Source organism: Mesoplodon densirostris, chromosome 2 (genome assembly GCF_025265405.1).
Source record: "Mesoplodon densirostris isolate mMesDen1 chromosome 2, mMesDen1 primary haplotype, whole genome shotgun sequence".
NCBI classification, from domain to species: Eukaryota; Metazoa; Chordata; class Mammalia; order Artiodactyla; family Ziphiidae; genus Mesoplodon; species Mesoplodon densirostris.
In genome coordinates, this window is record NC_082662.1 from 115569288 (window position 1) to 115588250 (window position 18963).

At 38.8% G+C, this 18963-nt stretch overlaps 1 protein-coding gene across 8 annotated transcripts in view; it reads right to left on the minus strand.

The window, feature by feature from the left end:
* ASH1L (ASH1 like histone lysine methyltransferase) overlaps positions 1 to 18963 on the minus strand; it is a 215451-nt gene that overhangs the window by 64895 nt on the left and 131593 nt on the right. For all 8 annotated transcript variants that reach the window (XM_060090689.1, XM_060090685.1, XM_060090686.1 and 5 more), the window contains one exon: positions 2797 to 2891. In XM_060090689.1, coding sequence (XP_059946672.1) covers positions 2797 to 2891 — 95 coding nt within the window. The remainder of the gene's footprint in view (positions 1 to 2796; positions 2892 to 18963) is intronic.

The following is an 18963-nucleotide window of genomic DNA, read 5'->3' on the forward strand; positions in this document are numbered from 1 at the left end:
AGACTAAAGTGGGGACTTATAGAGAGAAAATCTTTTTTTTTTTTTTTGGCGGTACGCGGGCCTCTCACTGTTGTGGCCTCTCCCGTTGCGGAACACAGGCTCCGGACGCGCAGGCTCAGCGGCCATGGCTCACGGGCCTAGCCGCTCCGCGGCATGTGGGATCTTCCCGGACCGGGGCACGAACCCGCGTCCCCTGCATTGGCAGGCGGACTCTCAACCACTGCGCCACCAGGGAAGCCCGAGAGAGAAAATCTTTATTTAAATTAAGGGATTTCCATTCTGGACCTCTTAACCACTATTCATGCCAGATATGTGACAGAAATATTGGCCTATCTTATTCATCTCATCTCCCTTGGAATTAACTGACTCTATCACCCCCTTGAATAGTCAGAGCTTCTTTCCAAAATCTGAGTTATGAATTAGCCAATTTCCCATCCAGAGCAAAACCAGTGAGACCAAAATGGTCATGTTTTCCTTTACACAGAACTTTTAAAATTACCTCTTATTTTCAAAGCCTATTTGTCAGTAGCACGTTCTAGGAAATAGCTAAATCTGCTGAGAATCTTCTTCCACTGCTATGACCTCACTATTAAAAACAAAAGGCTCTTTCAAAAGAACTTTGGCACTAAGCCCAGAGAATACGGAGCTTACTTACTCTTACCTTTTTTAAGTAAGCAATAGTACAGTTATCTAGCTGAGAATTAAACCTTGTAATGCTATGTTGTACTTAAACTATTCTCTAGCCACCCAATACAGAAAAAATTAAAGCAAACAAATCTTTATTGCAGAACTTGTCTACCCCTGTTGCTTTAAATACATTGCTGGCGCTGGGCCCTCTGGGGAGAAAAAAAGGAACTAGATAATCATAACACACAGAAAAGCCCCATAGTCAAGAGAGTCAAGAGTCATAGTTGAAGAGAACTAAAAGCACCGGATCAACATCTACTACACAAGTAAGTTGTTCCTGGAAAAAAAATTCTCATCCTATGTTCAATTATGTATTCTAATTTCTCCTTTTCTTTCATTGTATAACCAATATTTGTTAAACTTCTATTATGTACAAAGCATGGGGAAATCAAAGGAGAATAAGAAAGACAAATGATCCTGTGCTCCTAGAGCTTATAATCTGGTGGAGGAGACATTACTAAATGAGTAAACAAATATAGTAATTATAGATTACAGAAAGAAGTAAACAGGGTGCTGTGATACAGACTTGATATAGAGGAAGGAACCCTCTTTTGTAGGATAATCAGGAAAAAAATTTTAAAGAAAATAATATTTAAGCTGATACTGACATTTAACTCATCCTCAAAGGATGAGAAGAAATCCACCATGGGAAGTTTGAAGAAGAGCTTTGCAGGCAATGGTAATAATAAGCATAATGATCTTTTGGTTGGAAAGAGTTTGGTATGGTCTAGAATCTGAAAGAAGGCCAGCATGACACACAATACAGTGATTATAAGGGAAATATGGGAAACAACAGAGGCAGAAAAATGAGGTAGTCAGGAACCACATCATTCCCAAGAGTTGGGGTAAGGAGTTTATAGTTTAATGGTGAGCCACTGAAAGGTTTTAAGTATGATTTAGTTTAAGTTATAAAATCATTTCCCTTTTTACTGTGTGGAGAGTAGATTGGAAGGGAGCAAGAATGGAAGTGGACAGATCTGTTAGAAGGCTATTGCAATGGCCTGAGCAAAAGATAATAGTGTCATGGGGGCTTCCCTGGTGGCGCAGTGGTTGAGGGTCCGCCTGCCGATGCACGGGACACGGGTTCGTGCCCGGGTCCGGTAAGATCCCACATGCTGCGGAGCGGCTGGGCCCGTGAGCCATGGCCACTGAGCCTGCACGTCCGGAGCCTGTGCTCCGCAACGGGAGAGGCCACAACAGTGAGAGGCCCGTGTACCGCAAAAAAAAAAAAAAAAAAAAAAAATAGTGTCATGGACTTGAATAATGGCAATGGAATTTGAAGAGAAGTAGGATATATTTCAAGGATGAAAATAACATAACTTGGAGATGGACTGGATGAGGCCAATCCAGGAAATCCAGGATGCCTTCTAGGTACACTTTACTTATCTGATAAGCTCAATAGTATGATCCTGGAAGGTATTATTTTTAAAATGCTAAACAGAGACTTGAATTTTCTCCAAAAATAAACAGAGAGATAAATCTTCATCAATTTTCAAGCATAAAGCGAAAGAGAGGCATGGACATATATACACTACCAAACGTAAGGTAGATAGCTAGTGGGAAGCAGCCGCATAGCACAGGGAGATCAGCTCGGTGCTTTGTGACCGCCTGGAGGGGTGGGATAGGGAGGGTGGGAGGGAGATGCAAGAGGGAGGGGATATGGGAACATATGTATATGTATAACTGATTAAAAAAAAAATCAGTAAACACACACACACACACACACAAATTTTCAAGCATATAAACAATCAGAAAAAGCAGTGGACCCTTTTCCTTTGATTATTACATATCCACAAATATCTCCCTTTGAACACAGAAAACACTTGAAACTGAAGTAATGAATAGTTGGGTTTTCCTAGATGACTTACTTAGAGAATCAAATGTTACAGATATAGTGTTGTTTATTGAAACTCCGGTGAATAAGATTTACGTCATTTTGACCCCTAGACGGCAAAAGGGTTTGCAAAATTCTTCAGAGTAACTATAATTAAATGGTAAAGACTTGACCCCACTGGAGATGTAGAAATAATAAGAACACAAAGACATTTCACCCGAACTCAAGAAATACCATTTCTTCTCAGTAATATATTCTGTATACTGAGTACTCACCGACATGAATGGGGGCTGGGAATAATCCATATTCATGCTCTCCCGGAGTGTATTCCAGCTTCTCTTTCTTTAATTGGATCAATCGGCTCTTTGGGCTGTGATTAGAAAAGAATGGAAAACAGTGAGAGGCAATGAAATTTCCTTTTGTGGTAAAATAGAAAAAAAAAAAATCACTCTATCGAAAATTTGTTTTAGTGGTGATCATTTTGTAATCGAATCACTATGTTGTACCTCTGGAACTAACATAGTGTTGTAGGTCAATTATATTCAATTTAAGAGAATGCAATACTATTTTGAGTTAAAAATCACCTTTATAAATATAATAAGGAATGAACTTGGTTTCACAGTAATTTATGCAAAAATACTGGGGGGGGCTTTAATTAATTTTAAAATGTTTATGTAATCCAATTGAGCTATAGATAAGATTTCATAAAGTAGCAAAATTCCAAATTCACAATTTAGAGTGATAATTTTTTTAAAGTGTAGCTACAAAAGTATGTTATTTTTCTATAATTCTGATTCCAAACTAGTCATTTCATGTGACTCTCATAAAAAGGGACAAAGAAAATTAACAATAACAAATGGTTTATGTGCATGAACTATTTTGTGTGACTTGTTCTACATGTCAAAAATAGTTGACTTATATACATATCTGGTTTGTAAATAAAATTGTGAATAGGGGAAAAAAAGCGAGTATTTGTTTTAACAGTGGCTTAAATCTTAAACCCGTTTTTTTTGGCGGGGAGGGATACTAAGTATTTTCATATATTTTTAAAATCCGAATTTCTGGAATTGTCTTTTAGGAATTATACATAAGATGCATTCTCCAATGCATCTCCAATGCACTAGCATTCTCCAACAGTTTTGCAGAAGGAACCTAAATTTCAGATCTGATCATAAGGACTGCCTTATATTTGGTTAATGATTTATAAAGTACTTTCACATATTATCATTTATGTCAATCCCGTGAAGTAGGTAAGAAATGTTAACTCTAGTTTACAGATTTGAAAACTGATGCCCTACAAGGCTAAATGACTTGCTTTAATTTTTGTAGCTGGCAAGGAGATTCAAGATGAAAACCTTAGTTTCTTGCTAAACTCCTATTCATTTACTATTCTTTTTATTTTATTCCACCATGTCCCATCAGCTTTTACCTCTTCCACTCATCTTACTGGGTCTGTGTTCCTAATGTTTGTTATGAGATTAAAACCTGAAGAGATTTCACAGACACGTAAAAGGAAGGGAAAAAAAGAAGGGAGGAAAAAGGAAATGAGAAAAAGAGGAGAGCCTCATTCAGTCGACTCTGATTTTATTTTGGCTTAAAGTTCCAGTAAATAAAGCAAGGTGGATATATTTCTTTCATGAATTATGACATACTGCCTTTCAAAAAACAAGTCTAGTCTATTATATCTTGTAACAAGTAGGTATGTTAATACACACTTTGCAGATGAGAAAATTGAGACCCAAAGAAGTAAGTTATTTATAGAACCTTTAGTTCTTATTTGAAGACTGGTTCTTTCTAGTGAATCATTCATTTATTTATTCAACAATTACTGAGCACTCATTAAGTCCAGGCCCTGTTCCAAGTACTAAGAAACAGTGGGGAAAAAGACAGTTTACTTCGGTAGATATACAATAAGGAAATAACAAAAACTAAGAAAATGAAAAAATAAAACCCAGAAAATAATAAATGCTAGGCAAATAATTAAAATGTGATGAATAGCAAGTAATTTGGGAAGGCTTTTCTAAGGAAGTGACATTAAGCTAAAATGTAAATGCTACTGATACTCAGGAGAGGATCTGGGAAATGGAAGATCAGGCAGAGGAAATAGCTGGTATAAGATGAAAGCTTAAATGAGATTGGAGAATTAGAAGAAATGAAAGGAGGCTGAAGCAGTCCAGGTAAAGTTAGAAACTAAGTCATGTAAAAGTTTAAAGCCAGTTACGTAAGTAGTTTGGGGGACAGTTACAAAGAAGGAAAGGAAAGATGCTAGACTGTTCTACTTATATCTAAAGACCACTTTTCTCATTTTAAAAAAGTGGCCCCCAAAATGATTGTGAACACAAAGATGCATTTTTTAACCAACTAAAAACTGTATTTCTTCATCATCAAAGTCAAATAGATCAAGAAAACAACTGTGTCTAGAACCAAGCACTCGGCATGAAAGAAAATTTGGTCTACACCTTACTAGATTCAAGACATATCCAAACTACTTAAAGAAATACATAAAAGTTTTCATCCAGCTAACATAGGAATGGAAGCAAAACTGGTATTTTACCCTGGTGCCAAAGGGTAAGCAAGCATATAGGGGGCAGTAGTCGTAAAAGAAAATACCTGGCACCCTGAAGTGAACAAACAAGCAAAATCACAAAAAAATTCAGGGTCACCTGCATAGTTTTACGCCCTCAAATAAATGAAACCTTGAATATATCCTATCAATTACCGATTGATTCCCTAAAAAACTCAAATTTATCCTTGATTTTGCAATGCTGATACCTAAGATGCATGACATCATTATGGATATGATAATCATGTGAGAAACTGTTTTCCTAGGTCTTAGCCAAGTCTGACTTTGGTTCTAATTTAGACATAACCATTTATTTCTGTGTTGGTTACAACAACATGGAAAGCTCTCTCATTGTTTTTTTTTTTTTTTTTTTTTTGCGGTATGCGGGCCTCTCACTGCTGTGGCCTCCCCCGTTGCGGAGCACAGGCTCCGGACGCACAGGCTCCGGACGCGCAGGCTCAGCGGCCATGGCTCACGGGCCCAGCCGCTCCACGGCATATGGGATCCTCCCAGACCGGGGCACGAACCCGTATCCCCTGCATCGGCAGGCGGACTCTCAACCACTTGCGCCACCAGGGAGGCCCTCTCTCATTGTTTTAAATATTCCATTCTGTGTGAGCTCTGAGGAGTGGTATATTAAGAGAGAGAATGTGGTTGTCTCTGTCAGTTTGCCTTGGAGATTCTGAACATTCCTGGCATTTTCTGTGGTATTCATTTGTGTGCCACTATCAGTTCAAATCACAGGAGAAAATCTTTATACCTGTAGGAATAAACAGTAGCCATTTCAGTTACAAAACTGCAGTTAACTCACAGTAGTCTGGACAGTAAAAAAAAAAAAAAAAAAAAAGCTGCTGTGACAGGTGTTTACTCTAGCCTATGGCTGAAGTTGCAAAAATGAGACTACTAGTGCTATGTATAAGTGTGTAAATGAAAAAAACTCTTTTGCCTTTATTGTCAAAAGAAGTTAGTTTGCCTTTCACAATGTTCTATTTATAAATGTAACCAATTCGGTATTTGTGGCCAACTTACTCTCTCTTTGGTAGATTATTAGTTTTAATAATTTATCACTTGGGTGGGAGGATATCTAATTAAAATAGGCAAATCCACCATCATATGGGAGAAAAATATATGATTATTTAAGGAAAAATATAAAAAGTTAGTGTTCCTAATAATCATTAATTGCTATTATGCAATTAATGCTATTATGTTTATCTTAAATGTTGTCTACAGTCATTTCTTGGCTTTAGGCATTTATCACCTTATTTTCAAATCTTGTCAACTCTAATCTAGGCCCAAAACTCAAAATAATAAAACTATTAAGATGTCTTTTATACTCAAACTATCTTAGAAGTATCCCAGACAGCTGGTAAGTCACACCAAGGACTTACTCCCACACTTGTTTTTTTTTATTTATTTTTTTGCCACACTGTGTGGCTTGCAGAACTTCCCTGACCAGGGATAGAACCTTTGCCCCCTGCAGTGGCAGTATGGAATCTTAACCACTGGACCACCAGGGAAGTCCCTGACATATTTTTAATTTTTTAATAAAGTCAATGCTGTTTTTAAAAAAATTTTATTTATTTTATTTATTTTTGGCTGCACTGGGTCTTTGCTGCTGTGCATGGGCTTTTCTCTAGTTGTGGCAAGCAGGGGCTACTCTTCCATGCGGTGTGCAGGCTTCTCACTGCGGTGGCTTCTCTTGTTGCGGAGCACAGGCTCTAGGCGCATAGGCTTCAGTAGTTATGGCACATGGGCTCAGTACTTGTGGCTCGCGGGCCCCAGAGCACAGGCTCAGTAGTTGTGGCACACGGGCTTTGTTGCTCTTAGTTGCTTAGTTGCTTATATGGGATCTTATCAGACCAAGGCTCGAACCTGTGTCCCCTGCACTGGCAGGCAGATTCTTAACCACTGTGTCACCAAGGAAGTCCCATTGTGTACTTTTAAGACTGGAGAAAAGTACACTAATGTTCCTATACTTGATTGGAACAGTAACTGTCAAAAATTTTATCCTCTTTATCAAGAACTTTTTTTCCGCCCTAGGTTTGAAATCCTTGTCAGTTAGTGACAATCATAACATGTATTTTACTGGATGCATTAGAAGAGTATGGAGAATTGTCAGTGTCTTACCTTTCTATAATGTTTTCATTCTCTGAGCAATTTTTGGTTAAATCTTTATGACTAAGACTGCTGGAAGAAGTATCAAAAAACCCTCAGTAAATGATAATCTCAGTTATTTTTGACTAATGATACTAGTGGCAATAAGATTATGGGTACAGATTTCCCTGTACGTTATAACTGATAGCATCACCTTAAACAGATACTTGTTAGACTGTAAAAAGGGACAGAGCTAGAATTTCCAGGAAATTTTTAGCCAGGAAACAAACGATTTTGTGAAAACAGACTGTTCAACTCAAGATCAGCAAAATAAGAATTACCTAGCACTATAAAACTGATTTAACTGTAGTAAATATTATATTTTAATGAGTGTATAATAAAGACCTTTTCTTTCTTCTTAATCTTTCTATATAACCCTGAAGTTATTAGGTGATCGCTGTACACACTGGAATTAAATACTTTTAAACTGGTATACTGTTCCAAAGCCTTAAATTAAGAAAAAAAATCCTGTAAATGTTCCTAATATAAATTATAAGCCTACAGGAGAACTTAATAAAATTTGTTTAAAAAAATACATGATGATTGGTCAAACTTAAAAAACTGTTCACAATATTATATATACAGTCACACCTTACCTTATTTTACTGCACTTTGCAGGTACTGTGTTTTTTTTTATTACAAATTGAAAGTTTTGTGGCAACCCTGCTTGGAGCAAGTCTACAGTGCCATTTTTCCAAGGACATTCCGTCACTTCACGTCTGTGTCACATTTTGGTAATTCTGACAATATTTCAAACTTTTTCATTATTATTATATTTGTTATGGTGATCTGTGATCAGTGATCACTGATGTTACTCTTGTAATTGTTTTGGGGAGCCTCAAACCATGTCCATATAAGACGGTGAACTTAATAAATGCTGTATGTGCTCTGACTGCTCTACCAGCTAGCCAATCCCCACCACCCCCGTCTCCCACCCCCCCACCCAATGCCCCGTCTTTCTCCCTTTCCTCAGGCCTCCCTATCCCCTGAGACACAGCAATATTGAAATTAGGCCAACTAATAACCCTACAGTGGCCTCTAAGAGTTCCAGTGAAAGGAAGAGTTGCACGTCTCTCACTTTAAATCAAAAGCTAGAAATGATTAAGCTTAGTGAGGAAGGCAATGCCTTAAGCCGAGACAGGCTGAAAGCTAGACCTCTTGCGCCAAACAGTTAGCCAAGCTGTGAATGAAAAGGAAAAGTTCTTGAAGGAAATTAAAAGTGCTACTCCAGTGAACACACAAGTGATAAGAAAGTAGAACAGCCCTATTGCTGACATGGAGAAAGTTTGAGTGGTCTGGATAGAAGGTCAAACCAGCCACAACATTCCCATAAGCCAAAGTCTAATCCAGAGCAAGGCCCTAACTCTCTTCAGTTCTATGAAGGCTGAGATGTGAAGCAGTTGCAGAAAAAAAACTTGAAGCTAGCAGAGGTTGGTTCATGAGGTTTAACATCGAGGTACAAGGTGAAGCAGCGAGTGCTGATGTACAAGCTACAGCAAGTTATCCAGAAGACCTAGCTAAGATCATTAATGAAGGTGGCTACACGAAACAACAGATTTTCAGTGTAGATGAAACAGCCTTATACTGGAGGAAGATGCCATCTAGGACTTCATAGCTAGAGAGAAGTCAGTGCCTGGCTCAAAGGTTCAAAGGACAGGCTGACTCTCTCTTGTTAGAGGCTAATGCAGCCGGTGACTTTAAGTTGAAGCCAGTGCTCACTTACCATTCCAAAAATCCTAGGGTCCTTTCGAATTATGCTAAATCTACTCTGCCTCTGCTCTTTCAAATGGAACAACAAAGCCTGGACGACAGCACATCTGTTGACAAAGCCCACTGTTGAGACCTACTGCTCAGGAAAAGAGATTCCTTTCAAAACATTACTGCTCATTGACAATGCACCTGGTCACCCAAGAGCTCTGATGGAGATGTACAACGAGATTAATGTTGTTTTCATGCTGGCTAGCACAGCATCCACTCTGCAGCCCATGGATCAAGGAGTAATTTCCACATTCAAGTCTTATTATTTAAGAAATACATTTCATAAGGCTACAGTTGCCACAGATAATGATTCCTCTGATGGATCTGGGCAAAGGAAATTGAAAACCTTCTGGAAAAGATTCTAGATGCCATTAAGAACATTTGTGGTTCACAGGAGGAGGTCAAAATATCAACATTAACAGGAGTTTGGAAGTTGTTCCCAACCCTCATGGGTGACTTTGAGGGGTTCAAGACTTCAGTGTAGGAAGTAACTGCAGATGTGTTGGAAATAGCAAGAGAACTAGAAATAGAAGGGGAGCCTGAAGGTGAGACTGAACTGCCGCACTCTCGTGGTAAAATTTTCACGGATGAGGAGCTGCTTCGTATGGATGAGCAAAGAAAGTGGCTTCTTGAGATGGAATCTACTCCTGGTGAAGACGCTGTGAAGATTTTGTTGAAATGGCAACAAAAGATTTAGAATATTACATAAACTTAGTTGCTAAGGCAGTGACAGGGTTTGAGAGGATTGACTCCAATTTTGAAAGAAGTTCTGTGGGTAAAATGCTATCAAAGAGCATTGCATGGGGCTTCCCTGGTGGCACAGTGGTTAAGAGTCCGCCTGCCGATGCAGGGGACATGGGTTTGTGCCCCAGTCTGGGAAGATCCCACATGCCGCCGCGTGTCTGGGCCCGTGAGCCATGGCCGCTGAGCCTGCGTGTCCAGAGCCTGTGCTCTGCAACGGTTGAGGCCACAACAGTGAGAGGCCCGCGTACCGAAAAGAAAAAAAAAAAAAGAGCATTGCATGAGAGAAAAAAGAGTACTGCATGCTGCAGAGAAATCATTCATGAAAGGAAGAGTCAAAGATGCAGCAAACTGCACTGCTGCCTTGTCTTTAGAAACTGCCTCAGCCACCCCAGCCTTCAGCAACCACCACCCTGATCAGTCAGCAGCCATCAGCATCGAGGCGAGGCCCTCTATCAGCAAAAAGATTACAACTCGCTGAAGATTCAGATGACGGTTAGCACTTTTTAGCAATATTTTTTAATTAAGGCATGTACATTGTTTTTTTAAACACAATGCTATTGCACACTTAATAGACTACAGTATAGTGTAAGTATATCTTTCACATGTGCTGGGAAACCAAGACCTCCGTGTGACTCTCTTTCTTGCAATATTCACTTCATTGCAGTGGTCTGGTATTGAACCTGCAGTGTCTCTGAGGTATGCCTGTGTACATATAATGTAAACTGCTTTTTATGCTCCTATTTCGAAAAACCCATTTTCCTTCCTATGTGCAAAACACCCAGTTCTTCCCTACTGTGAGTTTCTTTCCTGTGTATCGCCTTACTTTTACACAGAACACTTGACTTCTGACACCTCTGGTCATAAAATGTGTGGAAGTTTTTCACGACGTCAACCAATTCTCTTCACACCAGCTAGGTGTCCTAAAATTTAACTCAAGTCTAACACTACCTACCTGGAGACACTGTCAGATCCCACAGGTTAAGGGCTCAGTCTCACAAGACTGCCTCCACTCTACCTCAGATGTCAACTGAAAACAGTAAGTCCCCAGTTTATACACAACTTATGTCCTACAAATTGGAGGTCCCCATTACCCCCTCTCTCAGGTCTGATTAATTTGCTATAGCTGGTCACCAGTCACAGAACTCAGGGAAACACTTACTTACGTTTACCAGCTTATTAAAGGATATGATAAAGGATACAGGTGAACATCCAGATGGAAGAGATGCATAGGCAAAGTACGTAGGAAGAGGTGTAGAGCTTCCATTACCTCTCTGGGTGTGTCACTCTCCTTGTACCTCCAATTGTTCACCAACCTGGAAGATCTCTGAACTCTGTACTACTGGGATTTTATAGAGGCTTTCTAACATAGGCATGATCAATTATTAACTCAAATTTCCAGGCCCTCTCCCTTTTCCGGAGGATGGCAGGATGGGGCTGAAAATTCCAAACTTCTAATCATGGCTTGGACTTTCTGATGACCAAGGGCCATCCAGGAGCCCACCCAGAGATGCCTTTTAGAAAAAAAAAGATGCTCATAGTGCTCTTATCACTTAGGAATTTACAAGGGTTTTAGGAGCCCTGTGTCAGGGATAGAGTCAAAGACAAATATTAGAACAAGAGACGCTCCAAAATTTTCCTATCCCTTAGGAAATTATAAGGATTTTAGGAGTCCTGTATGAGAAACTGGGGGCAGAGACCAACAAATATATTTTCTATTACCTAACGGTTTCTATACATTTTATGACCATGTAGTTATATTATGTAGGTTCAGTATGATATATAATTGGATAAACCAAATTTGTAACCATGAAGAATCTTATTTAATTTTATATGACAAGATCACTAATAAGGACAAGATGTATACTTCATAAGCGTAAATGATACCTATAGAGTCCTCTCAGGAAACTGGCCTGCTATTTATTCTATGGCTTATGGAATCCCATAATTTAAAGGGAGTAAGAAATGTCACTCTTGGCAGGTCGGGAACACTGAAAAATAGGGGGTTTTAAAGTAAGAGGATTTTCCTACAGGGACTTCCCTGGTGGTCCAGTGGTTAAGAATCCGCCTTCCAATTCAGGAGACACGGGTCTGATCCTTGGTCGGGGAACAAAGATCCCACATGCCGCGGGGCAACTAAGCCTGCGCGCCACAACTAGAGAGCCCATGAGCCACAGCTACTGAGCCCGTGCGCTCTGGAGCCTGCACGCTGCAACAAGACAGCCCGGGTGCCACAACTAGACAAGTCCGAGCGCCACAACGAAGACCCAGCGCGGACAAATAAAATAAAACAAAATGGGGCTTCCCTGGTGGCGCAGTGGTTGAGAGTCTGCCTGCTAATGCAGGGGACACGGGTTCGTGCCCCAGTCCGGGAAGATCCTACATGCCGCGGAGCGGCTGGGCCCGTGAGCCATGGCCACTGAGCCTGTGTGTCCGGAGCCTGTGCTCCGCAACAGGAGAGGCCACAACAGTGAGAGGCCTGCGTACCACAAAAAAAACTAATAATGATAATAAAAAAATAAAAAATAAATTAAAAAACTTTAAAAAATGAAATAAAATAAGATGGGATTTTCCTACAGTTATAGGTCTCCCATGTGAAATTTGATAGAGGAGAGTTGGAAGGCTTTTGGTTCCTCATCTTTGTAGGTGAGTTGATAAGGGCAATAAAATACTTCTGACAGAAAAGTAACTTAAAACTTTTATAAAGGTTTCCAACCAGTAGCTGATTCTGAACCCTTAGAAACATGTTGCTCTAGTTGCTATAATCATATTACAAGGATATTTTTGTATATTAATTAATAATATACTGTATATATCAATATATGTAAATAAAATTGGCCTTATTTTACATCAAATTAATGATACTTAATCAGAAATCACTAAACAAATATATGTGGTAAGAGATATACACCATGACCAAGTTGGATTCATTCCAGAGTCACAAGAATGGTTCAACATACTCAAATCAATCAATGTGATACACCACATCAACAAAAGAAAAGATAAAAACCACATGATCAACTCAATAGATGCAGAAAAAGCATTCAATAAAGTTCAACACCCATTCATGATAAAAACTCTTACCAAACTGGGTACAGACGGAATATATCAACATAATAAAAGCTATTTATGACAATCCCAGAGTCAATATAATACTCAACAGTGAAAAGCTGAAAGCTTCCCACTAAAATCTGTAACAAGACAAGGATGCCCACTCTTACCACTTCTCTTAACATAGTATTGGAAGTCTTAGCCATAGCAATCAGACAAGAAAAAGAAATAAAAGGTATTCAAATTGGTAAAATTGTCCTTAGATGCAGATGACATGATACTACATACAGAAAATCCTAGGACTTCCCTGGTGGTGCAGTGGTTAAGAATCCACCTGCCAATGCGTGGGACACGGATTTGAGCCCTGATCCAGAAAGATCCCAAATGCTGTGGACCAACTAAGCCCATGTGCCACAACTACTGAGCCTGCGCTCTACAGCCTGCAAGCCACAACTACTGAGCCCGCATGCCACAACTACTAAAGCCCACGTGCCTAGAGCCCATGCTCTGCAGCAAGAGAAAATACCGCAATGAGAAGCTCATGCACTGCAACAAAGAGTAGCCACCGCCTGCCGCAACTAGAGAAAGCCCGTGCACAGTAACGAAGACCCGACGCAGCCAATAAATAAATAAATTTATATTTAAAAAAAAAAATAGAAAACCCTAGAGGCTCCATACAAAAACTACTAAAACTGGTAAACGAATTCAGCAAGGTGGCAGGATACAAGAATTTCCAAAATATACAAACAGCTCACACAACGCAGTAACAAAAAACCAAACAACCCAATTGAAAAATGGGCAGAAGACCCAAATCGACATTTTTCCAAAGAAGACATACAGATGGCCAATAGGCAGATAAAAGATGCTTATCATCGCTAATTATTAGAGAAATGCAAATCAAAACTACAGTGAGGTACCACTTCACACCAGACAGAATGGCCATAAATAAAAAGTCTACAAACAATAAATGTTGGGGAGGGTGTGGTGAAAAGGGAACCCTCTTACACTGTAGGTGGGAAGGTAAACTGGTGCAGCCATTACGGGAAACAGTATGGCAGTTCCTTAAAAAACTAAAAACAGAGTTGCCACATGATCCAGCAATCCTACTCCTGGGCATATATCCATACAAAACTATAATCCAAGAAGATACATGCACCCCCTATGTTCATAGCAGCATCACTGACGATAGCCAAGACATGGAAACAACCTAAAGGTCCACAACCTAAATGTCCACTGACAGATGAATGGATAAAGAAGATGTGGTGTGTGTGTGTGTATAACTATCTATCTATCTATCTATCTACGTATCTATCTACACACACAATGGAATACTACTCAGCTATAAAAAAGAATGAAATAATGCCATTTGCAGCAACATGGATGCAACCAGAGATTATCATACTGAGTAAGTCAGAAAGAGAAAAGACAAATACCATATGACAATAACTTATATGTGGAATCTAAAATACAACACAAATAAACATATCTAAGTAAGAGAAACAGACTCACAGACATACAGAACACACTTGTGGTTGCCAAGGGGGTGGGGGTCGGGGAGGGAAGGATTCAGAGTTTGGGATTAGCAGATGCAAACTAGTATATACAGGATGGATAAACAACAAGGTCCTACTGTATAGCACAGAGAACTATATTTAATACACTGTGATAAACCATAATGGAAAAGAATATGAAAAGGTATATATATAACTGAGTCACTTTGCATACAGCAGAAATTAACACAACTGTGTAAATCAAATGCTTATATTTCTATAAAATTTAAAAATATTTATGTGGTAAAATCTCCACCTTAGAGTGGAGACTTAACTACAAAGAGGAACTGAGAAAGTAAAACTGATACCTTGCACAAGAGCCATTTTGGATAAGTTATTGAATCTGTAACAACTATTCCCCTAATTTTTGCAATGCTGATGTTTGAGGAGATACAGTGTTATGATCTCTGTGAATATGATAATCATGTGAGAAATCTGCTAGATTTTCCCACCAAGAACAGACAACTGTATACTTAGTACTCTTTATGTATGGGTTTCACTGAAAAACCTATTGCATTTTTCATATGAAGAATACTTGAAAATTTTTACTGGGGTATAGTTGACTTACAATGTTGCATTAGTTTCAGGTGTACAGCAAAGTGAATCTGTTATATACATATACATATATCCACTCTTCTTTAGATTCTTTTCCCATATAGGTCATTACACAGTATTGAGTAGAGTTCTCTGTGCTATACAGTAGGTCCTTATTAGTTATCTATTTTATATACAGTAGTGTGTATGTGTCAATCCCAATCTTCCAATTTATCCCCCTCCTCCCTTACCCCCCTGTAGCCATAAGTTTATTTTCTACATCTGTAACTCTATTTCTGTTTTGCAGATAAGTTCATTTGTAGCCTTTTTTTAGATTTCACATATAAGTGATATCATATGATATTTTTTTCTCTAACTTACTTCACTTAGTATGACAATCTCTAGGTCCATCCATGTTGCTGTAAATGGCATTGTTTCATTCTTTTTTATGGCTGAGTAATATTTTATTGTATATATGTGACACATCTTCTTTATCCATTCCTCTATTGATGGACATTGAGGGTGGCTCCATGTCCTGGCTATTGTAAAAAGTGCTGCAATGCACACTGGGGTGCATGTATCTTTTTTCTTTTTTTTTTACTTTTTGCATTTTATTTTATTTTTTTATACAGCAGGTTCTTATTAGTCATCAATATCATACATATCAGTGTATACATGCCAATCCTAATTACCCAATTCATCACCGCCCCCCGCCCCCTGCAGCTTTCCCCCCTTGGTGTCCATACGTTTGATCTCTACATTGTGTCTCAACTTCTGCCCTGGAAACCGGTTCATTTGTACAATTTTTCTAGGTTCCACATACATGTGTTAACATATGATATTTGTTTTTCTCTTTCTGACTTACTTCACTCTGTATGACAGTCTCTAGATCCATCCATGTCTCAACAAATGACCCAATTTCATTCCTTTCTATGGCTGAGTAATATTCCATTGTGTAAATGTACCACATCTTCTTTATCCATTTGTCTGTCGATGGGCATTTAGGATTCTTCCATGCCCTGGCTATTGTAAATAGTGCTGCAATGAACACTGGGGTGCATGTGTCTTTTTGAATTATGGTTTTCTCTGGGGATATGCCCAGTAGTGGGATTGCTGGATCATATGGTAATTCTATTTTTAGTTTTTTAAAGAACCTCCACACTGTTCTCTGTAGTGGCTGTATCAATTTACATTCCCACCAACAGTGCAAGAAGGTTCCCTTTCCTCCACACCCTCTCCAGCATTTGTTGTTTGTACATTTTCTGATGATGCCCATTCTAACCGGTGTGAGGTGATATCTCATTGTAGTTTTTTTTTTTTTTTTTTGCGGTACGTGGGCCTCTCACTGCTGTGGCCTCTCCCGTTGCAGAGCACAGGCTCCGGACGCGCAGGCTCAGCGGCCATGGCTCACAGGCCCAGCCGCCCTGCAGCATGTGGGATCTTCCCGGACCGGGACACGAACCCGTTCCCCTGCATCGGCAGGCGGACTCTCAACCACTGCGCCACCAGGGAAGCCCTCATTGTAGTTTTGATTTGCATTTCTCTAACAATTAGTGATGTTGAGCAGCTTTTCATGTGCTTCTTGGCCATTTGTATGTCTTGTTTGGAGAAATGTCTATTTAGGTCTTCTGCCCATTTTTGCATTGAGTTGTTTGTTTCTTTAATATTGAGCCGCATGAGCTGTTTATATATTTTGGAGATTAATCCTTTGTCTGTTGATTCATTTGCAAATATTTTCTCCCATTCTGAGGGTTGTCTTTTTGTCCTGTTTATTGTTTCCTTCGCTGTGCAAAAGCTTTGAAGTTTCATTAAGTCCCATTTGTTTATTTTTGTTTTTATTTCCATTACTCTAGGAGGTGGATCAAAAAAGATCTTGCTGTGATTTATGTCAAAGAATGTTCTTCCTATGTTTTCCTCTAAGAGTTTTATAGTGTTTGGTCTTAAATTTAGGTCTCGAATCCACTTTGAGTTTATTTTTGTGTATGGTGTTAGGGAATGTTCTAATTTCATTCTTTTACATGTAGCTGTCCAGTTTTCCCAGCCACTTATTGAAGAGACTGTCTTTTCTACATTGTATATCCTTGCCTCCTCTGTCATAGACTAGTTGACCATAGGTGCATGGGTTTATCTCTGGGCCTTCTATCTTGTTCCACTGATCTATGTTTCTGCTTTTGTGCCAGTACCATATTGTCTTGATTAATGTAGCTTTATACTATAGTCTGAAGTCAGGGAGTCTGATTCCTCCAGCTCTGTTTTTTTTTTTTCCCTCAAGACTGCTTTGGCTATTCAGGGTCTTTTGTGTCTCCATAAAATTTTAAGATTTTTTCTTCTACTTCTGTAAAAAAAAAGCTATTGGTAATTTGACAGGGATTCCACTGAATCTGTAGATTGCTTTGGGTAGTATAGTCATTTTCACAATATTGATTCTTCCAATCCAAGAACATGGTATATCTCTCCATCTCTTGGTATCATCTTTAATTTCTTTCATCAGTGTCTTATGGTTTTCTGCATACAGGTTTTTTGTCTCCCTAGGTAGGTTTATTCCTAGGTATTTTATTCTTTTTGTTCCAGTGGTAAATGGGAGTGTTTCCTTAATTTCTCTTTCAGATTTTTCATCATTAGTGTATAGGAATGCAAGAGAGTTCTGTGCATTAATTTTATATCCTGCAACTTTACCAAATTCATTGATTAGCTCTAGTAGTTTTCTGGTGGCATTTTTAGGATTCTCTATGTATAGTGTCATGTCATCTGCAAACAGTGACAGTTTTACTTCTTTTTTTCCAATTTGTATTCCTTTTATTTCTTTTTCTTCTCTGATTGCCGTGGCTAGGACTTCAAAATCTATGTTGAATAATAGTGGTGAGAGTGGACATCCTTGTCTTGTTCCTGATCTTAAGAGGAAATGCTTTCAGTTTTTCACCATTGAGAATGACGTCTGCTGTGGGTTTGTCATATATGGCCTTTATTATGTTGAGGTAGGTTCCCTCTATTCCCACTTTCTGGAGAATTTTTATCATAAATCGGTGTTGAATTTTGTCCAAAGCTTTTTCTGCATCTATTGAGACGATCATATGGTTTTTATTCCTCAATTTGTTAACATGGTGTATCACACTGATTGATTTGCATATATTGAAGAATCCTTGCATCCCTGGGATAAATCCCACTTGATCATGGCATATGGTCCTTTTAATGTGTTATTGGATTCTGTTTGCTAATATTTTGTTGAGGATTTTTGCATCTATATTCATCAGTGATACTGGTCTGTAATTTTCTTTTTTTGTAGTATCTTTGTCTGGTTTTGGTCAGTGTGATGGTGGCCTCACAGAATGAGTTTGGGAGTGTTCCTTCCTCTGCAGTTTTTTGGAAGAGTTTGACAAGGATGGGTGTTAGCTCTTCTCTAAATGTTTGATAGAATTCACCTGCGAAGCCATCTGGTCCTGGACTTTTGCTTGTTGGAAGATTTTTAATCAGTTTCAATTTCATTACTTGTAATTGGTCTGTTCATATTTTCTGTTTCTTCCTGGTTCAGTCTTGGAAGGTTATACCTTTCTAAGAATTTGTCCACTTCTTCCAGGTTGTCCGTTTCAGTGGCATAGAGTTGCTTGTAGTAGTCTCTTAGGATGCTTTGTATTTCTGCGGTGGCTGCTGTAACTTCTCCTTTTTCATTTCTAAGTTTGTTGATTTGAGTCCTCTCCCTCTTTTTTTTGATGAGTCTGGCCAGTGGTTTATCAATTTTGTTTATCTTCTCAAAGAACTAGCTTTTAGTTTTATTGACCTTTGCAATTGTTTTCTTTGTTTCTATTTCATTTATTTCTGCTCTGATCTTTATGATTTCTTTCCTTCTGCTAACTTTGGGTTTTGTTTGTTCTTCTTTCTCTAGTTTCTTTACGTGTAAGGTTAGGCTGTTTATTGGAGATTTGTCTTATTTCTTGAGGTAGGCTTGTATAGCTATAAACTTCCCTCTTAGAACTGCTCTTGCTGCATCCCATAGGTTTTGGATCATTGTGCTTTCATTGTCATTTGTCTCTAGATATTTTTTGATTTCCTCTTTGATTTTTTTCAGTGATCTCTTGGTTATTTAGTAGCATATT